Below are 21,370 nucleotides of genomic sequence, written 5' to 3'. Positions count from 1 at the left end.
CCGCAACAGGAGCAATAAGAGGGGCCGCTGGGGTCGTGAAGGTTGATACCCTGAGCTGCTTAACCGCCTTTCCCGTCCACAATAGCAATGGTGAATCATAATCTTATCCATCCAGTTGTTTAAATCGGTACTATATTTCCGTCTTGTGGATTATAGACAATGTACGCATCTTCCCAAAGCCTAATTTAAGCGCCTACATTTCCACCATAGACGTTTCTTTATCCAGAGTGTTTGGTTAATTTTAATTATCTTTTACTGAGTCTGACTGCTTATTGGCTAGCGTGTGACCTCCTTCCCTGAAGTCATTAAAATTTCTACCGAAACCCTGACTTGGATTATAAGAGTAAAATCTTTTCGCACTTAACTAACTTTGCGGATCAAAACAAGGCTCCGAGCTCCGATCAACACACTGAAAGTGGATTATCTTTAAAAAGCTATAGGCTGTACTACGCAAACTCATTTCATGCGTGTACGGTTGAGAGAATGACGTCATCAGCAAAGGTAGGCTTTCCGAATAAAAGCGCAGACATCTGTCCAGCATTCAATAATCGTGGTGTTCGTTATATACTGTGAAATTCCAGCAGTGAGGCACATTCGAATTCCTTCAGCTACCTCCTGGAAAGCGTCAGACTCTTCTTACTAGCTTGCACAGAGGTCCATAACAATCTTCCCGATCTCTGTAATCTACACAAAATGATTAAAAAGTTGACTTCAATCAGCACTGCCGAATGGTGTCTTAATCTTACTTACTTTATTCACTTATTTCTCTTTCGCAGGCCAAAAAAGTTATGTTCAATTTCTTGGGTGAAATCATATCGCTTCGTCCCACAGTTGGCATGTTTATCACTATGAATCCCGGTTATGCAGGACGCGCAGAATTACCCGAAAATCTCAAAGCTCTTTATCGCCCTTGTGCTATGGTTGTGCCCGATTTTGCGCTCATCAGTGAAATTATGATGGTTGCTGAAGGATTTCAGGAAGCGCGTCCGCTCGCACAAAAATTCATTACACTCTATACTTTGTGCAAAGAGTTGTTGTCCAAACAGGATCATTATGATTGGGGTTTGCGTGCCATCAAATCGGTGTTGGTAGTTGCTGGTTCATTGCGGGTAAGTATGTATGTATGTACAAGAATGTATGATTGTGTCATTCTAATTATCTTTAGTTAACTCCAATACTACTGTCGTGTACAAATAATTTCCTATCTTTGCTACTCGTAACGGTAATTTGCCAAAAACTTTGTAATAAACTTAGTCACCTATCGGCACAGAGCAATAGACTGGCGGCCTTCAAACGATTCAAACGGTTTCGCAGTGCGATTGGTGTATACTCTGTTCAAAAAAGAAAACGTAATAAGTGTAGAGGTTTGTAAGGATAGGAATGAGGTTTATTTCATTTGTAATTGGGAAGTATTTGGCCCTTCTCTCGTACCATTTAATAAATCAGAATGATTTCATCAACTGGAAACTGTTAAGTTTAGAGAAACCATAAGCTGGACTCACTTGTAGCGATAGGCCCGTTGGTACACTTTGTATCCTGTAACCTCGTTATTGGACTGGAGTGATGTCTAAATTGTTAAGCAGACCCTCGGGTCTCGGATTTCTATATGATAACAATTACATTGTTGTCGAAAAGGTAGATATGTTGGTGTGAAGAGTCTCTATTGGTCCCAATTAGATCAGTTAATCTGCAGTTTCAGCCTTTATTCCACCTTGAGATTAGCTGAGGTCACCATTCCTTGTATGAATATCACTTACTTCTACAAATTCTGTATAACTGAAACATTGTTTACCTATTGTTTGCCTCGTTGACCCGAGGAGTCTTGAGGAACCCCTGGATTATTGCCATTTATGAGGTGGATTTTGCCGAAGCTTTTGGTTGATCCAGGATCAAATAGAAGGCCAGCAAAACCCGCCTAACAAATCCTGGTTAAGCATAAACCCATTTCTGCTGATAACGCACTTACAGGAAAACCAATCGCATGCTCTAATAATAGTCACCCCGATTTCCTTACTAACGTCAAGATTAGCGAAGTGTATAACTGGGAATCTACACCCTGCACTGTAAAAACTACTGCAAGACTTGAACGTAGAGATTAACAAGGAAGAAACGAAACCCGCAGAGCTTCAAATGGCTGTGTAGTGCAACCCTTCCAAATTATTATCAGCGCGATGCACATCGCTTCGCCATCCCAGTTCTCAACCTCATTCACATGTGCCGAATGCTGTTTATTCAGCAGTCGAGGCTCTGGCGACTCCAAGTTCATCGCAGAAAGTTTCAAGAGGTCAAAGCAAAACGTTCCCGAAATGGGCTGAATAATTAAGGTGTTATTTCAGTTTCAGCATAGAACTTGAAAAGTTCTGCATACCCAAACGGTCCCAGAGCCAGCTGAGAGAGACCAGTAAAGACGCTTATATGTAAATAGCCGATCATGTGCAAAGAAAACTAATGACAAGTTATCATGGTTTGCACCTTTTTGTTGAACTTGGCAAGTTTTGTTTGATTAGTGAGCTAACGGAGCTCACCAATTATTTCGAGCTTCTTAGGCACAGAAACAAAACAAGGTCGGCTAGTAGCCTACAGAGAGAGAAGCATTTGGCTACGGCAGCAAATAACAAGGGCATCGGCGCTTTCTTTCCTGCATTTGGAAGACACCAAACTTTTCTAATTTTCCTAGTTTAAAATATCCAGAAGCTCGTTGCATTAATCTAGCTTATAAACCTTTTCGATATGTTGTATGCTTCATTTCAACGGTAAGTGATTCAGTCTTTTCAATGATTATTCCTGGAGTCAAGCATCTCAGGCTCACTTTAAACTCCGAGTTACTATGGAGGAAACATGTAGGCAAAGTAAAAACGAAGGATGCAACAGTACTAATTATGTGCAGACGCATTGCAAGCAAGCCCTGGGGATGAGGTCCTAGAATACTACGAAGGATATGTCCCACGATAGCCAGAGCCATAATAGTGTATGGAGCGGTTGTCAAATTTAGTTACATCGCAGAATTCCCTCCAAAGTTTGGCACGAGGTTGCGTCACCGGAACAACGCGCACGTGCCAATCTTCGGCGATGGAGGCGCTGCTCGATCTGAGTAGAAGAAGAATACCAAATGTAGCTAAAGAAGCTTGCTACAGAGACAAATTATTTCAGTCCCAAAACATGGATAGCCTGGCGGGGCGACTCTAACTCATCCAATATCCAAAAGACGGCATTGCCATCATATTAAAATTTTAAAAGAAGTTTCAAATAGAGTTGGAAGATAAGGCTTCAAAAGTGTCGCACTCTAAAGTTAGGGGTGTCCACAGGGACCATACATTTGTATGGCACGCAGATAGTGGAGGACACCAGCTCTCGTACCTAGAGTTTTTCAGACGGATGTATACGCCATAAATTTGTGTGCAGAAATAAATCTGCAACGTGTATACTCAAACGAGAGCATCGCGATACTTAGCTATATTCAGGCGGCTCTCAAGGCAATATCTTGGACAGAAAACTCACTATTCCTTCACAGGGCGGTGAAACTGAATTGCCTAGCAGCCAGAAACATCATCAGTCTGGCCTGAATTACAGGTCCCAGAGGGGTTGAGAGCAATGAGAAGGCAGACAACCCAGCCAGGAAGGTAATTACTGAAAGATACATGGGACCTGAACACTTTATAGCAATTGAAACTCACACAATAAAGAATGCACTTAGGAAGGAAGATATATATCTGACGAATCAGCACTAGAATTAAATTAGGGGGCTGCGACAGGCAAAGATATTGCTAAACAGATACAGCACTAATTTAAATCTCTTCAAATGTTAATTAAGAATGTTAACGAGGATACTTACAGTTCGCTGCAGACTCAAAAGTCACTTGTACATGCTGAGTATTTGTGTCAGCAGCATTTGTCGGTTTTGCTACAACGCGGAAGAGACTGCAGCGGGTTAGGGGGCTTAGAATATACCCGCGGCAGGTATGCCTATCGTAAGAGGCGCTAAAGTACCAAACTGATTCAAAGGGTTGTGTAGCGCAACCCTCTCAAGGGGTTGCCAGCGCAACATATAGCTTCTCCAACCCAATTGTCAACCTCACCTACCCATGGCGACATGGCTCATTAACAGCCGATGCTCTGGCGGCCCCAAGTTCCTCGGGGAACCAGGGAATGGGGAGGGCGGGATGGCATAGAAGGTTTAATGTGGTCATATAAATCGTTCCCCAGATAGTCGGGTTAGTACCTTAATGGTGCTTTGTTACTGGAACGCACCGGATCTGTATCCGGCAAAGGACCATCAACATCGATAACACTCCCCAAAACCTTCGGGGAGTGTCTTTATCATTAATACAACAACAACAACAGACTGCACAGCACATCCTTTGCGACTGCGATACCATTGCGAGAAGACAAAAAATATTTGGCTTATTCAAGCTTGAAGATAAGCCCATACATTCCATGAAAGCGTGTGCTATACTCGATTTTCTGAGGGTCTCGGAATCGACGAATTAATGGAAAGAGAAGGGGCACAATAGATTTACACTTCGCAGTGCATAAACCCCTTCTCTCCTATTCTAAGATTTTTTCTTGAAAGCTGTGTATGAGCCGACAGTTTTCAACTGAGTATCCGTGTAAGAAGGCTGCCAAAACTTATTTTTACTTTTAAAGCAAAATATATCTTGATGGCGAACTTGCGCATTCATATTTTGTTATGTAGAAACTGGAAATTTTAAGTGTTGTTGTAGTCGCACAAACTTTCCGTAAATCCTATTTGCACCTGCACTCTTATCAAGTCGTGTTTCAGTTTATTAAGTATCGAATTGTTATCTATGTTTACTGTTGTTTTGTCCTTGATTGTTAGCACCTACACTTTGGATGCTACTTTGCAGCAAACACACACACCCACACACACACCCACACACACACAACTACCAACTTATAATGTTGGCTCTTACGAAAGTTACATCTTCACGTTGCACAACGAAAAATCTATGTGTACCAAAGTCAGAGTGCTGCATTTTAATTAAAAGTTTCCAATGCAATGTAATGTGATACAGTTAGAAGTACAGACGAACACACCTTTATAAAGGCTATGCACTAAATTAGTCCATCGCAGCCTTAACGATCTTCGACTTAGACAACATGGTGTCATTAAGTACATTCGCTAATTTACGTTTGTGATTTTATGTGACCTCTGAGCTATTTGCTCGTTTATTTTGTTATCTCCCCGCATTGGTGTCCCCGCAAAACGTATACGGCAGTGCAAAATGACGTTGAGCAACTCTATCAGCTCAGTCAGAATTGGGAAGAACCTCTCCGAACTATTCGAAACTAAACGAGGTTTCAAACAGGATAACCCTTTAATTATGCTCTACAAGTCACTTATCGTACCCGTCCTGCTATATGGTGCAGATGCATGGACCGTGGCAAAGTCAGATGAAGCGGGTCTGGGAGTGTTCGACACACAAGTTCTTCGAAAGATTTACGGGCATCTGAAAGATCACGCTCCGGCTAAGAAATATTTTTATCTGAACCCGCCTGTGAAAGCATAGGAAGAAGGCGGCCCCTACTCTGCTGGAGGAACTAAGTGGAAAATGGTTTAAATGCCAGTGGCGCCAGTTGATAAAAAGGAAAAGCGACTGGCGCGCTGTGTTGGATGGCCATAACCGTTTAAACGGTTAAGCGTCAATTAAGTAAGTAAGTAATGCCTATAAATGATAAAACAAAGTTTGACGTTACTTTGTTTATTCTCGAGACCGAAATCCTAAAAAAATATTCTTCTTTCTTAGATTGGTGCTTAACCATCTTAAAGGTTTGAGTACTTCTTCGCTTGTCCTTTCATTGGGAATAGAGAAATCATTTTCTTTTACAGGACAATGTCGTTCAGGAAGCCTTTCAAAACTTTGTTGTATAAGGGAAAAAACAACGAGCAATCTACCAAAATCACCAGCAACTGAACAGAGGTAAACACTTTCAGGACAAGTCTCAAAATACTTAAGGATGAGCATGCACTGTGTATGCTTAGGAACAAAGTCGTCATCGTTATCTTCAGCGCCAAATTTGCATATGTAAAATGGCTCCAGAAGCGCTTCTTTAAAAACAACCTAGTTTTTCGCTTCCTTATATATTGGCTGTTTATGAAAGTTCAGAAGCTTTAAGAGAGTACCCGAAAAAGCTAACGGCCTAAAGCTACTGATGAGTAAGCTTACGTCGACAGTTAGTGAACTCATAGAAAACGCGATGTTGCGACGTTGCGCAATAAGCAGGATATGACGGACTAGAGGAAGTCCCATCAAAACTGACCTAGATCCGTTCACAATGAATATGATTGCTTTAACAACGACTTGTGTCTCCTCCGAAGCCAAGTACTTTAAAATAGTTACTGACGTCAATGCTGATGGAAGATTAAAGACTTGAGCATGTTGAACCTGCCAGTGTAAAACATGTATCTAGGCCGGCGCAAGCTGCTTCACAGAAATATCTTAACGTTGGATGCAATAAGCCAGCCATCTCATCAAGGGTTAAACGTTATTCTACACGTAGTGCCAATGGGTACAGACTAAAGGAATTCAACATTAGGAAACCAGCCATCTATGAACTCGAAACAACTAACGAAAGAGAAAAATCCTATGACCCTTGCTCGAACTGTCTTCCTCAGCTTTTAGTGTCTTCAAAGCGGAAATGTATGCAGTGGAAAGAGGGGATTGACTATGATGATAGTCTCCGCAACTAATATAACGTATTTTTTGCAAGCATTTCACTCAAGCGTGACAAAATCTAAAATTATAAATAAGTGTCTTCTAGGGTCCCCGGATACAGCAATATATATCGAAATGAGAGATTATTTCGAAATGGATTAAAGCAACGTGAGCAACTCTTAACGACCACCATTGCGTGATATCCTGAGGAATACAGTGTTTAGGCAACGAACGATTAGGAGCAATTGATGTGAAGCCTCATGGGCTTTACTTACGCATGGCATCACCATGGCGTTCGATATTACCCACTTTTAAAGAGCTTTCTGTTGAATTTGCATCCAGATCCCGTTTATCTTTTGAAAGTAGTTTTAATGAAGGTGATAATTAGTTTCTATATTTCTGGACGGCTCAGTATGTATACCATAACTTTGGCGACAGTGGTTTAGGTGACCCTAATTTTAGCCTCCCTAGTGAGCATTTGAAGAAGGTGTTTCCACCTTAGACCTTTTCCTTAGACCATCTGCCTCGCTTTTTAGTTTCCTCGGGATATTACGACAGCTTAAACAATGGATCTCCAAAAGTGAAAAGTGATTGCTCTTTCTTTACTCTTTCAACTAACAAATCGCATGCACTCTTGATCAGTCTGAATTTTGGCAAAAAGGACGATGTTATTTCCATAAGTCACTTCAAGCTTTACCGTTTAGCCTTTGCCAGAACTATGTAGCTATAGCTAACGTCGTCGTTGTGGTGCCAATGAACCTTCGTGATGTCCAAGTTAGCTTCCCTGCCAAAGTAGCTACCACTTAACCAAATCTGGCTTAAGTATGTTTTTCATAGTTCGGAGTCGTACTGCAGCGTCGATTTAAATCACCAGCATTATTTTCCGTTTTGTCTCAATGTTTGCCATCATGTTGCTCCGAAACGTTATTTGCTTAGACGCCTTCTTTGTAGCATGTTGGGACTGGTACTTGTTGGTTCGGGCGGCCGCCGTGGTGTGGTGGTAGCGTGCTCCGCCTACCACACCGAAAATCCTGGGTTCACGCACCGGTAAAAGCAACATCACAATTTTAGAAAAAGTTTTTATCAATTAGAAGAAAGTTTTTCTAAGAAGGGTCGCCCCTCGGCAGTGATTTGACAAGCACTCCGAATGTATTTCTGCCATGAAAAGTTTCTCAGTAAAAATGCCTCTGCCTTGCCGATGACGTTCAGAATCGGCATAAAACATGTAGAAAAATTTTAAAAGGAACGCGACATAAATTGGAAGCGAAGCTCGGCTTGAAATCTCTTCGGAGGTTATCGCGCCTTACATTTACTTGTTGGGTCGAAATGACGTTCTATAGATCAGGACCAATCACTGATTTATCTATATAGATAGCCTTGATTTTACCACCGTTGACTTCATGCTGTCTGCGCATCTGCCAATCACACTCTCTGCAAGTTTTTTTCATGCATCATGGTGAGCTCATTTTGAAGCATTAAGGCTAGCTAAGGTTAGACCTTCAAAAATTCTCTAGAAAACAAGTCTCCATTGAGAAATATCCCGCGGCGAGGCTCCAGCAGGAACACCCTGCCGCACTTTCCGCTTGAGACGCAGCTTGATTCAAAGCTTTACTGAGCATTTAACCATAAGGCTGCAAGAAACATACCTCTTGGACTTCAACGGGTTGATAAGCGCACGAAACAGCACGTTTCGAATTCCCACGGAGTACTGTCACGTTTCGTTTGTTTTCTTGGAAGACTAATAAGTCCCAGTTGTCTGAGTTTCCAACTTCAACAAACGAATTGTGTTGGTCTTTCGCGCAAATAATGACAAGTGCTTGTCTTCACTGGGACCGATGTTATATATTCTAATTTATTTATGTTTTATTTGCAGCGCGATGATCGCTATCGTCCTGAAGACCAAGTGCTTATGCGAGCACTACGTGATTTCAATATACCGAAAATCGTAACAGATGATGTGCCCGTTTTCATGGGTCTTATTGGAGACTTGTTCCCCAACTTAGATGTACCGCGAAAACGTTCACTCGAGTTTGAAGCTATCATTAAAAAGTCCACACTCGATATGAAGTTACAGCCTGAAGATGGCTTTATTTTGAAAATAGTACAATTAGAAGAGTTGTTCGCTGTCAGACATTCAGTCTTCGTTATTGGTTTCGCTGGCACTGGAAAAACTGAAGTATGGAAAACGCTGAATAAAACATATCAAAACCAAAAACGTAAACCACATTATAATGATCTCAATCCAAAAGCGGTAACCAATGATGAACTCTTCGGTATTGTAAATCCAGCGACACGCGAATGGAAAGATGGCTTATTCTCGATTATAATGCGTGATCAAGCAAATCTCGGCGGTACGGGACCCAAATGGATTGTATTGGATGGTGATATAGATCCAATGTGGATTGAAAGTTTGAATACTGTAATGGATGATAATAAAGTGTTAACGCTGGCGAGTAATGAGCGCATTGCACTCACGAAGGAGATGCGTTTACTTTTCGAAATTGCCAACTTGAAAACGGCAACACCGGCCACAGTATCACGCGCTGGCATACTGTATATTAATCCACAAGATTTAGGTTGGAGTCCATTCATACAGTCATGGTTGAATACGCGCGCCAATCAAACCGAAGTGGCTACGCTCAATGTGCTCTTCGACAAGTATGTGCCACCCATGTTGGATGTGTTTAATAAGCGTTTGAAACGTATTACGCCCATTTCGAATATCGCAATGTTGCAGATGACTTGTTTCCTGCTGGATTGTATGTTAACGCCACAAAATGTGCCCAACGATTGTCCAAAAGATTGGTATGAAATATATTTCGTATTCAGTATTATTTGGGGTTTCGGCTCGACGCTCTTTCAAGATCAAATCATCGATTGGCGTAATGAGTTCCACAAATGGTTTATTAATGAATTTAAGGCTGTTAAATTTCCTCCTGGTAATAACGTATTCGCCTATTATGTGGACCATGAAACAAAGAACTTTTTACCGTGGACCAAATTAGTGCCTACTTTTGAGCTCGATCCTGATGTGCCATTGCAAGCCAATTTGGTGCATACATCCGAAACGACGCGTTTGCGTTATTTTATGGATGTGCTTGTATCAGATAATCATCCGGTCATGTTGATTGGTGCTGCGGGTTCTGGTAAAACTATTATTATGGGTCAAAAGCTCAATGCACTACCCACAGATAAATATGCCATACAAAATGTGCCCTTCAACTTTTATACCACTTCCGAAATGTTGCAACGTGTGCTGGAGAAGCCGCTGGAAAAGAAAGCTGGTCGTAATTATGGACCGCAAGGTAATAAGCGCATGCTGTACTTTGTGGATGATATGAATATGCCGGAAGTGGATAAATATGGTACCGTTCAACCGCATACCCTAATAAGGCAATTTATGGACTATCATCATTGGTACGATCGTGTGAAGATGACGCTGCGTGATATACACAACTGTCAGTTTGTGTCTTGTATGAATCCATCGGCTGGTTCGTTCACCATAAATCCGCGTTTGCAGCGACATTTTTGCTCCTTTGCTGTCAAGTAAGTGCAATATTGTTTTTTTTTTTTTGCGTTATATATATATATAACTTTATAATAGGATCAATTAGCTCGGGACTGTACTGAATAGGTTTGAAGCGATAATTAAATATTTAAAAAAATTGTATGCAGAGGGCAGAGCTAGGAAGACTTCACTCAGCTTGTGCTGCTGATGAGAACTCAAGAGCAAATTCAGGGCAGAATTAGCATTAAGTCGCAGCGACAGCGTCGAAGTAGCCGCAGTGTCTGACTGACTATGATGGCTCTGCGTTTCGTTCGTTCCTTGATTTTTGAGCAACGACGTGATTTGTGACTGTGTTTTCTCAGATGATGTGACTGTGATTTAGCAATTACGCTTGCCAAGAATGCCATTCGCAACTCTCGTAATGAAAAAAGTATTATCTCTGGTAACTCGAATCAATGAAGCGATAATTTGTGCTGCTTTCTAATACAAGATGTCGCAGTAAACTGCAACCGCGCGATAAACTGCTACAAAGCCTTCGGTGGTGGCTTACTCAGGCAGCTAACAGGAGATAGCAGCACAAATGACGTACTCATTGATTCATATTATTGAAGCTACACATAGTTATTCTGCTGCGACTAAAATTGAAATTGGATCTGTGATTCAGATTTTTTGGTAAGCGTTATTGTAAACTGTGATCAAGATCACATTGCTCTTTCATCACTGTTCGACCACAGCTGTTCTTTTAAAATTTACGAAATATGCCTACGCCAACTCTGGAACCTCTAGCTAAAGATCAAATCCTGATTATTTGGTGGTCAAGTCGATACTATTTTATAGGAAGCTTGTCCGGTGGAGCGCTCTTGCGTCAATTAGCACTGGCAATAGCATTGTAAGTGTTCATCGGATAGCATGGCATAGTATGAGCATCGCTCTTAGAAAAGAGCCCATACTGAGGTATGGATGGCGCTCACAGCAAAGCAATACCGCTCTCAAACGTTGATAGCAGACACTACCTCTTTCAGCGTAGCGATACACTTCTGGTAGGAGGCGGATGAGAGACAATCTGCTAAACTCATTCGGCTCACCTCGGTTTATTTGTGCCTGGTGATGTGTGTTATGATGGGAGCCAATGGAGTGAGTCTTAACTATTGGTAAATCTTCCATGCTGTAGTTGCATGGAAGTTCACGAAGTAGAATAGCGGAGTCACTTCATGCTGAGTTACCCATCTTTGGCCAAAGCCAGTTATCAGTTTTGAGCCATCAGAGTAATTTCCATCCTTCCATTCCTTCTTAAAGGGGTTAGATTAGGTTGAACTGGCCGATCCATGAGGACCTCACATAGTGTTACCAGAAATTTTTTTTAACGACCAAATTGAAAACCGCTATCAAAAACCTGGACCTATGTTATAAAATAACTCCGTCCTCTTGGCAAATACTAGAAGCTTCCTAGGACTTAAGACACTTGCTGCTTCTAGATCTGACAGCTGTATCACTCCTAATAGCTGGAGTTTTAGCCTGGCAAGCGAAAGGGTACTTTATATTCTGCGTCGGAAAATCGCATACAAACAAAACGTGGAACCCATTGGATGTTATCTTTGTTCTTAAACCGTTATTAATGTGACTTGCCGGGAGTTGACCGATTTTCACTTTCTAAATGCTTTCCGTCGAATAGCTTTCTTTTCAATAAACCTTGACGGAACAGAAGTTACAAAGTGAACTTTAGTGAACGCTCATCATTCTCTTTGCACCCTTACTTTGCGTCTAGAATTTAAAGACAGGGTATTTTTGGTTTTCTAGTGATTATTCGGGCTTACCCATCGCCCGTTGCTTTTCTCTCGGTAATTGCTGGCCTGATGAGCTTCTGCAAAGTTTATAAGAATTTTTACTTGATCGGTATAGCTAAGCCGTCACCGATGCGAAACGTCCTTATTTTGTTTTTAAAAGGTTTTAAGAAATACACTGGAGGAAAGTGCAGGCCTGTCAAAATATTTTCTTCAGAAATGCCATGGGGTATCTCCTTGCGACGGCAGAGTATCATCTGCACAGCGAGGTGAAAATACCCCCCATAAAGATGAGAAACGTAATGCTGAACCAATAGTTTGTGTTAAATACTCAGAATTTGTGAGTGATCGAATTTTTTGGATGGGCGAAGCACTTCTACAATAAAAAGAAAAAGATCACAATCTGTTTGATTTTCTGGACCCCATTTTGCTGGGAATCATAAAATTTCCATATTGGAGAATTACACTAGCCAAGCCAGTGATAAAATAAGAAATCTCCCTCGTCTTGAAGGTTCTACTCTTAACATAGTCTTTGCTGCCTTAGCGCTATTCTTCATCAGCCTACTTGTTCAACAAAAAATGGGCTTCGTATGAGTAGTCTTAAGAAATTGGAAAATAAACTAACACGAAGCAAAGCCATGCCCTCTAAGTAGGAAGGTGACTAGCTTGAAATCTAACTACATCGCACCGATGACCGAAATTAGCCTTCACTATATTGCACAACTACACACTTATAATTCCCCTCTCTACCAAGCCGTTTAAAGGGCTAAGAATATTACCGCATGAGGCATGTCTGTCCTAAGAGGCAACTGAAATCCATAGTCCTAGAAGGTTCGATGTTATAACAAACCGCTCACGAGATTGTCGGGCTTGCTCATTAATAGTACAAATTTTTGAAACGTACCGTATCAATTTCCCCAGCATCTTGAGAAAGTGTTTTGACCGCTTCATTAAGAAGATGATTGGGGAGAGTCGATCAGCGTTTGCGATTAGGGAGCAATGTGCGAAATAGATGTGTGTCACCTAGTGAGAGGTGTTCCCTGAAACATAAGAGCAAACTGCCTAAAAACTCCCTTGTAGCTCAGAAAGTTGACTTAGGAAAATTATATTAATAGCCCTTGAGGTTAGTTAGCAAGTGGGTACACATTTCTAAAGTTAACTACGGCGCATATTTCATTTCATTTATACCGTATTCGACATCCTTTCAATTATGCGCCTCGCTTACAACTCTTTGTTTTTCAGTGCCCCCGGAACCGATGCTCTCTTCCATATTTTACATTCCATTCTATTACAACATCTGGCTACGCCACATCTTAAGTTCGATAAGGCAGTAATAAATCTCGGAGAGTCACTGGTACAAACAGCAATTGCACTGCATCAAAAAGTCGCCGCAACATTCTTGCCTACGGCCATCAAATTCCACTACAATTTCAATTTACGTGACATCGCAAATATTTTCACGGTAAGTGCTTAGTTTAACACTTCTGAACTTATTCTTTAACTGCGTTATTTTTTGTAGGGCGTCTTATATGCCAACTTCGAAACATGTCCTAATCCAAACCAACTTTTACGTCTTTGGGTACACGAATGCAATCGTGTTTATGGCGATAAACTGGTTGATTATACCGACATTGGCAACTTCCAGAAACTCTTAAACGACATGGTACGTAAGGGTATCGAAAATTTCTCGGACGAAGTTGTTTTCACGAAGCCACTCATTTACTGTCACTTTGCTAAAGGCCTATCAGATATTAAATATGCCAGCGTTCCTGATTGGGTACGCCTAAATCGTTTGCTAACCGAAGCCCAAGAGCGCTACAACGACTTTGTGGGCGCGCTCAATTTGGTACTCTTCGAAGATGCTATGGCACATGTTTGTCGCATATCGCGTATATTAGAATCGTCACGCGGTTATGCGCTTCTCATCGGTGTCGGGGGTTCCGGTAAGCAATCGTTAACGCGGCTGGCTTGCTTTATCTCATCTCTGGATGTATTTCAAATACAACTTACCAAAGATTATAGCAACAATGATTTAAAGGCAAATTTGGCGACGTTATACATGAAGGCTGGCGTTAAATCGACACCATGTTGTTTCCTTATGACGGATTCTGAGGTAGCGAGAGAGCAATTTTTAGTGCTCGTCAACGATTTGCTCGCTTCGGGTGACATACACGAACTCATACCGGACGATGAAGTTGAAAATATAATCGCTGCTATGCGCAATGAGGTCAAACAGCTGGGTATAATGGATACGCGTGAAAATTGCTGGAAATATTTTATAGACAAAGTGCGCTCTCTACTCAAAGTTGTGCTTTGCTTCTCGCCTGTTGGCGCTACACTCCGTGTACGCGCACGTAAATTTCCGGCGCTTGTAAATTGTACAACTATCGATTGGTTCCACGAATGGCCGCAAGAAGCGCTCGAGTCAGTGTCGTTACGTTTTCTCAACGAAATCGATGTGTTGCCAAAGTCGTTATGCGATCCCGTATCGAAGTTCATGGCTTATGTGCATAAGACTGTCAATGATATATCGCAAGTTTACTTGGCTAACGATAAACGTTACAATTATACGACACCCAAATCTTTTCTTGAGCTCATCAATTTATATGCAAAGCTGCTACAAGAAAAAGTTAAAGCTAATCAAGACCGGCGCGTACGTTTAGAGAATGGTTTGATTAAGTTGGCAAGCTGCTCAAAAGAAGTTGACGCTTTGCAAGACGTACTTAAAGTACAAGAAGTTGAACTGAAAGCTAAAAACGAGGAAGCGGATCATTTAATCAAAGTAGTAGGCGCAGAAAACGAAAAAGTGTCCAAAGAGCGCGCATTTGCTACCAAAGAAGAGAAGAATGTACGTCAAATAGAGGAGGACGTAACAGCTAAGGCTAAATTGTGCGAGGAAGATTTTCGTAAAGCGCAACCAGCTCTAATAGCCGCTCAGGAAGCGCTTAATACTCTTAATAAGAATAATCTTACTGAATTGAAATCCTTTGGTTCGCCACCAGAAGCTGTTGTCAGCGTATGCGCGGCTGTTCTCGTACTCTTCGCTTCCAAAGGTAAAATACCAAAAGATCGCAGCTGGAAGGCGTGTCGTCAAATTATGGGTAATGTGGATAAGTTCCTGAGTGATTTGGTGAACTATGATAAAAAGCATATACATCCGGATATTATTAAAGCTTTGCAGCCATATATTAATGATCCGGAATTTAATCCGGAAAAAATTATGGCTAAATCAGCTGCAGCTGCTGGTCTTTGTTCGTGGGTTATAAATATCAATCGCTTCTACGATGTCTATTTGATAGTCGAGCCCAAAGAGCGTGCTCTAGTTGAGGCGGAACAAGAGCTGAAAGATGCGCGCGATAAGTTGCAAGCTCTAAATGATCGTCTCAATGAACTGGAAGAGCAATTGAATGTCTTGCAGATGGAGTATGATGAGGCTTTGGCAAAGAAACAAAAGTGTCAAGATGAGGCTGATAAGACAGCATTCACAATTGATTTGGCTAATCGTTTGATTGGTGGTTTAGCTTCGGAGAAGATACGCTGGACTGAGTCAGTGAAAACGTAAGTCTGTAAAATAAATATTTCTCATAAATAAATGCTAACTTTATTTCACCTTTCATAGACTCAAGGAAGGTATAATCACTCTACCAGGCGATATGCTACTCATTTCATGTTTCATTTCGTATGTGGGTTGCTTTACGCGTCCATACCGCATTGAACTGCAGCAGAAGATGTGGCTGCCCACTTTCAAAAATAGTAATGTAAGTAGAGATCTTGTTTTTTTTGGAAATTTTATTATTTCAAATTCTGTTCAAATTTCAGCCCAAAATTCCAGCTACTGAAGACAGCGATCCATTTGAAATGATTTGTGATGATGCTCAGATCGCTGAGTGGAATAACCAAGGCTTACCAAGTGATCGTATGTCTGCCGAAAATGCCGCTATTTTGGTACACTCTGATCGTTATCCGCTAATGATTGATCCACAGCTGTAAGTTGCTTTGGATTTCCACATATTTAGAGTCATTACCTTTTGGATAAGTAATGAGGGCACAATTGTGTCATCGAATCAAGACTCCAATCCCATACACAATGGTCTCTGGATAGAAATGTTGATCTATTTATGCAGGTTATCTTGGTTTGATGTGCTAAGGTCAGAATATGGAAATTGTTAGGTAGTGTAGAAATTGTTAGAGCTGCTGCTGATGATAAAATCGGACATCGTGCGGAGGTGTAGAGCCTCTCTGGCATCTATAAGTCATTTCAATGTCTCCCTTTGCTGGGTCAATGGGCACAGCGGCATTGAAGGGAATGATCTCGCTGATGAGATGGCTAGGAAAGGTTCCGATTTAGACACAAGTGTGATGGACAGCTCCGTCCGAGCGCCGCTGAGTTATCTCCTTGGGAGAATCGAGGAATATGAGAGCAGGGCAACGGACTTGCTGTAGACCAAAAGGGTTGACTGCGAAGTCTCAAGGTCCTCATGGCCATGCTTGGATAGGAAAGGCACCAGCTTCCTTCTCAAACTGAACAAATCTGCGGTGAGCGTAATAACGGTTGTCATCACAGGTCATTGTGCTATCGCGCCAGTGCTCCGACGGTGGCGAATACCACCAAGCTTCCTCTGCAGAAGCTGTCAGGATAAGGAGGAAGAGGATTCGATCTACCACTTTCTCTGCCGATGTCTGGCGCTTCAAGAAGAAGGCTCATATTTCTGGGCTCACGCTTATTCGACAGCCTGGCAGAGTACCACTAGGATGTAGTGGTTCTAAATGAATGTGAAGCTATCCTGCACTTACTGAGGGCACTCACAATGGACAAACATTTCTCCTAGTTGAAATGTGAGTAATACCCACGCACGCCCTCTTAACCTAACCTAACCCTGGAGCTGCCCGACGGGAAATGTGAAAATTCAAATCAAAGCTTGTTCCGGTGGGGTATCTGCCGGATATCTAGTCTGACATTATTTATATTTATATTTGTGTATGTCATCAGTGAAGTGGCTGCCGAAACGCGAATGAGTGAAATGAGAATGAAAGTCCACAGTGATATGAGTTGTGTCGATTTTCTCAATTTGAAAATCCGGTCGATAAGAAACTTGCCGGGTGTGATGCCACTCTAATAGAGTAAAATCAGTGCGTTGACTTCAAGTTTCAATCTTTCGTAAGGACAAAACTGATTCCGCGGTAATTTAGCCCCGTGAACAGCCTTCTTCTATTTCCCATCAAAATTCTGTTATTCTTCAGGGCTCGTTGTGCTGTGCTCGGGTACCATTTTATTGAATATAACAAGACATTTGCTATTATGTGATGATATCACCCTTTGGAGATCAGACTCTGCAAATTACAGTGAGCCCAAAGTTGTTCCAACGAGACTCCCTTTTTTCTGTCACAACCCAATTAACAGCAATTTCAGGAAGGCTAGAGTTTCACGATGTGGGCGTTGCAGAGACCCCATAGCTTTCATTCTATATCATCCAAGTTTTTAAGCCTGATTTGAATAAGCTGAGTCCGCTGGATCCATTTTTTGGGTCGCGATAACGTAATATACTAAGAATGTTGGCCGTTAACAACAAATGTACTAGATTTTCCTAGCACACAATTCATTAATTTTTAAACCGGCTTTAGCCGTCCCATTCTCTCACAAACTGTCATAGATAGGAAAGGTCCTTAAAACGCACAGTTCCGACAAGATCCAATAAATGGGAGAGAGTTGTTATGATTTTTAGAGTGCGAGGGTAAATGTTGATTAACACCGTGCCTTTTTCCATAAGAACTTTAGAATGAGCGAAGCATCCACCTTCGAAACCTCTGCCAGGCCGTCAAAAACCCATTGGAGCTCATGAATCTGAACCACCTCGTATGCAGTCCTGGACATCGGAAGAGAAAGTAATGAATCAACATCTATTCCTCCTTATTCCAAGAGCTTCTACATGATGCGCCATCACTGAAACATCTCTACAATAGCGCAGAGTCCGTAATTACTTTCAGTAAAGATTGTTTAAGTTTGAGGGAAAGATCTATCCACATATCGGAATAAGATTGCATTCCACGTTACTTAGGTCCACAACGGAACTAGTTCGCTAATATTCATGTCAAACTCGTTCGCTTAAATATTACTGGGCCAAGGGATCTAGGAAATAGAGCCCTGAAATAGAGTCTTTGACGTTAACGTACAACATTGGTATCCAACAAAAGTTGTCTTTGCTATGTCGTGGTGAAGTTCAGCTGCAAAGAGTCAGGAAGTCAGTAAACCTTACTAGTCTGCAGATGTCTCGAGCAAAGCTCAGCCTCAGTTCGCTTAAACATATTTTTGACTTCCGTTTAAAATGTTATGTCTTTACTTAAATCCGTCTCCCACACCTTCCTCTAAGGATGCTTAATTGTATGTAATTGTAAGGCAATAACTGCCGTAATCTAGTCCGTATCAGAAGATAGGTAGCTTTTGCAGCCAGAGCTCCCTTTAATCTCGGGTCAACATCCTTTCTCCAGATTAATTTGCAGTCGCGAAATATACTAAGATTTTTGTCTTATAGTGACCTATACAATAGGAGTTGATAAATCCAACAGTACGATAAAGCAATGCTATCCTTAATATATTTCGCCTTCATTCCAGACAAGGCATCAAATGGGTTAAACAGAAGTACTCGAACACCATAATGGTAGTGCGCCTTTCAATGAAAGGCTATTTGGACATGGTAGAAAAAGCGGTGAGCAACGGTAATGTCTTGCTAATCGAAAACATTGGAGAATCTGTAGATGCTGTACTCAACCCCCTACTGGGACGCATGTTAATAAAGAAAGGAACCTGCCTCAAAATGGGTGATAAAGAAATCGATTTCAATCCGAAGTTCCGGCTCATACTACACACAAAACTAGCGAATCCACATTACAAACCCGAAATGCAAGCACAAACAACGTTAATCAATTTCACCGTAACACGCGATGGTCTTGAGGATCAACTGCTCGCTGAGGTTGTAAAAGTGGAACGTCCCGATTTAGAAGTTATGCGTACGCGACTTACACAACAACAAAATCACTTCAAAATTACGCTCAAATTTCTGGAAGATGATTTACTGCAGCGCTTATCATCGGCAGGCGAAAATGTTTTGGAGGACGTAACACTGGTAATGAACTTAGAAAAGACGAAAAAGACTGCAGACGAAATTGAGGTGAAGGTTGCTGAAGCGAAAATCACTGCTGTGCAAATCGATACTGCACGTGAAGCATATCGGCCTGCATCGGAGCGCGCCTCTATTATTTATTTCATACTCAACGATCTCTTTAAAATTAATCCGATATATCAATTTTCGCTTAAGGCCTTCACTGTTGTCTTCTCGAATGCTATGCAGCGCGCTGTGCCAGCAGAAAAGCTTAAAGATCGCGTCGAGAATCTTATCGACTCAATCACTTATTGCAGTTTCTTGTACACTTCACGTGGGCTCTTCGAACAGGACAAACTCATATTTTTGACGCAAATGTGTTTGCAGATATTAATAAGCGCCGGTGAGGTTGAGCATGCCGAGTTAGATTTCCTGCTACGTTTCCCCTACATGCCCAATCAAACGTCGCAGCTCGCCTTTCTCACCAATGTGGGCTGGGGTGGTATACGCGCTCTAAGTAATCTACCAGCCTTTCGTAATCTAGATAAAGATATAGAGGGCTCACATAAACGTTGGAAGAAATTTGTGGACTCAGAGTGTCCAGAGCGTGAAAAGTTCCCTGGCGAATGGAAGACAAAGTCGGCTATACAACGTTTGTGTATTATGCGTTGCATACGCCCAGATCGCATGTCTTATGCTATGCAGGTATTCATTGAGGAGAAGTTGGGCTCGAAATACATAGATGCGAGATCAGTTGAATTTTCTAAGACTTTCGAGGAGACAAGCCCTGAGACGCATGTCTTCTTTGTGCTCTCGCCTGGTGTGGATCCACTCAAAGACGTTGAGAAATTGGGCAAGACGATGGGCTTTCATGGTGATAACGAAAACTTTCATAGTGTTTCGTTGGGGCAGGGTCAAGAAATTGTAGCAGAAAATGCTATTGATACCGCCTCACGTGAAGGTCATTGGGTTATTTTACAAAATATTCATTTGGTGGCACGTTGGCTGCCTACATTGGAAAAGAAAATGGAAGCATCACTCATTGATGTGAATCCAAACTATCGCCTCTTTTTAAGCGCGGAACCAGCTGCAGATCCGGCTTACCACATACTCCCGCAGGGTATACTTGAATCGGCTATTAAAATCACAAATGAACCACCGACTGGCATGCAAGCCAATATACACAAAGCTCTCGATAACTTCAGTGAAGAAACACTTGAGATGTGCTCCAAGGAAACCGAATTCAAAGCAATATTATTCGTGCTTTGTTATTTTCATGCAGTGGTGGCGGAGCGTCGTAAATTCGGTCCACAAGGTTGGAATCGTGTCTATCCCTTTAATGTAGGCGATTTGACTATATCAGTTTACGTGCTCTACAATTATTTGGAAGCTAATACGCGCGTACCTTGGGAAGATCTACGTTATCTCTTTGGCGAAATTATGTATGGCGGTCATATAACCGACGACTGGGATCGTCGTCTTTGTCGCACCTACCTGCAAGAGTTCATGCAGCCCGAGCTTATTGATGGCGATCTTGAGTTTTGTCATGGTTTTCCTGCGCCTGGTATATTGAAGTATCAAGGCTACCATGACTACATTGACGACAGTTTACCCACGGAAAGTCCCACGCTCTACGGTCTACATTTAAATTCGGAAATTGGTTTCCTCACCACTGTTTCCGAACGCCTATTTCGTATCGTTTTCGAGCTACAACCACGTATTGCAGGTGCTGATGCTGGTAGCGGCGAATCGCAATCACAAGAGGATGTGGTCAAGGGTATGCTTGAAGATTTACTCGATAAAATACCTTCGCCTTTCAATATACCAGAATTGATGGCGCGCGTCGAAGATCGCAATCCTTACATCATCGTCGCTTTTCAAGAATGTGAGCGCATGAATATTTTGATGTACGAACTGAGGCGTTCATTGCATGAGCTCGAGTTAGGTTTGAAGGGTGAGCTGACGATATCTTCAATTATGGAAGCTCTTATGCAATCGCTTTTTATGGATCAAGTACCAGAGTCATGGACAAAGTTGGCATACCCCAGTTTATTGGGTTTGCAATCGTGGTTTGCCGATTTAATGTTACGTTTGCGTGAACTCGAAGGTTGGGTTGCCGACTTTCGCATGCCATCGTCCATTTGGCTTGGCGGTTTCTTTAATCCACAAAGTTTATTGACTGCGATTATGCAACAGACGGCGCGCAAAAACTCATGGGCTTTGGATCGCATGTGCTTGAATTGTGATGTAACAAAGAAAACGAAGGAGGAAATAAAGTGAGTGAAGAAAGTTTCTTGCAGCCTTGCGATT

General features: G+C 41.8%; 2 protein-coding genes across 11 annotated transcripts in view; one reads left to right on the top strand and one right to left on the bottom strand.

The window, feature by feature from the left end:
- The window catches only part of LOC137237609 (uncharacterized), a 530,759-nt gene that overhangs the window by 406,299 nt on the left and 103,090 nt on the right, over positions 1-21,370 (bottom strand). The gene's annotated exons all lie outside the window — the stretch shown is intronic.
- Positions 1-21,370, top strand: part of kl-5 (male fertility factor kl5) — a 70,184-nt gene that overhangs the window by 34,463 nt on the left and 14,351 nt on the right. For both annotated transcript variants that reach the window (XM_067761434.1, XM_067761433.1), the window contains exons 16-22: positions 777-1,109; positions 8,548-10,220; positions 13,206-13,425; positions 13,483-15,521; positions 15,583-15,721; positions 15,783-15,949; positions 18,574-21,336. In XM_067761434.1, the coding sequence (XP_067617535.1) occupies positions 777-1,109; positions 8,548-10,220; positions 13,206-13,425; positions 13,483-15,521; positions 15,583-15,721; positions 15,783-15,949; positions 18,574-21,336 (7,334 nt within the window). The remainder of the gene's footprint in view (positions 1-776; positions 1,110-8,547; positions 10,221-13,205; positions 13,426-13,482; positions 15,522-15,582; positions 15,722-15,782; positions 15,950-18,573; positions 21,337-21,370) is intronic.

The sequence above is a fragment of the Eurosta solidaginis genome, chromosome 1, assembly GCF_040869045.1.
Source record: "Eurosta solidaginis isolate ZX-2024a chromosome 1, ASM4086904v1, whole genome shotgun sequence".
Lineage (NCBI taxonomy): Eukaryota > Metazoa > Arthropoda > Insecta > Diptera > Tephritidae > Eurosta > Eurosta solidaginis.
This window is presented reverse-complemented; position numbering and strand designations above follow the sequence as displayed.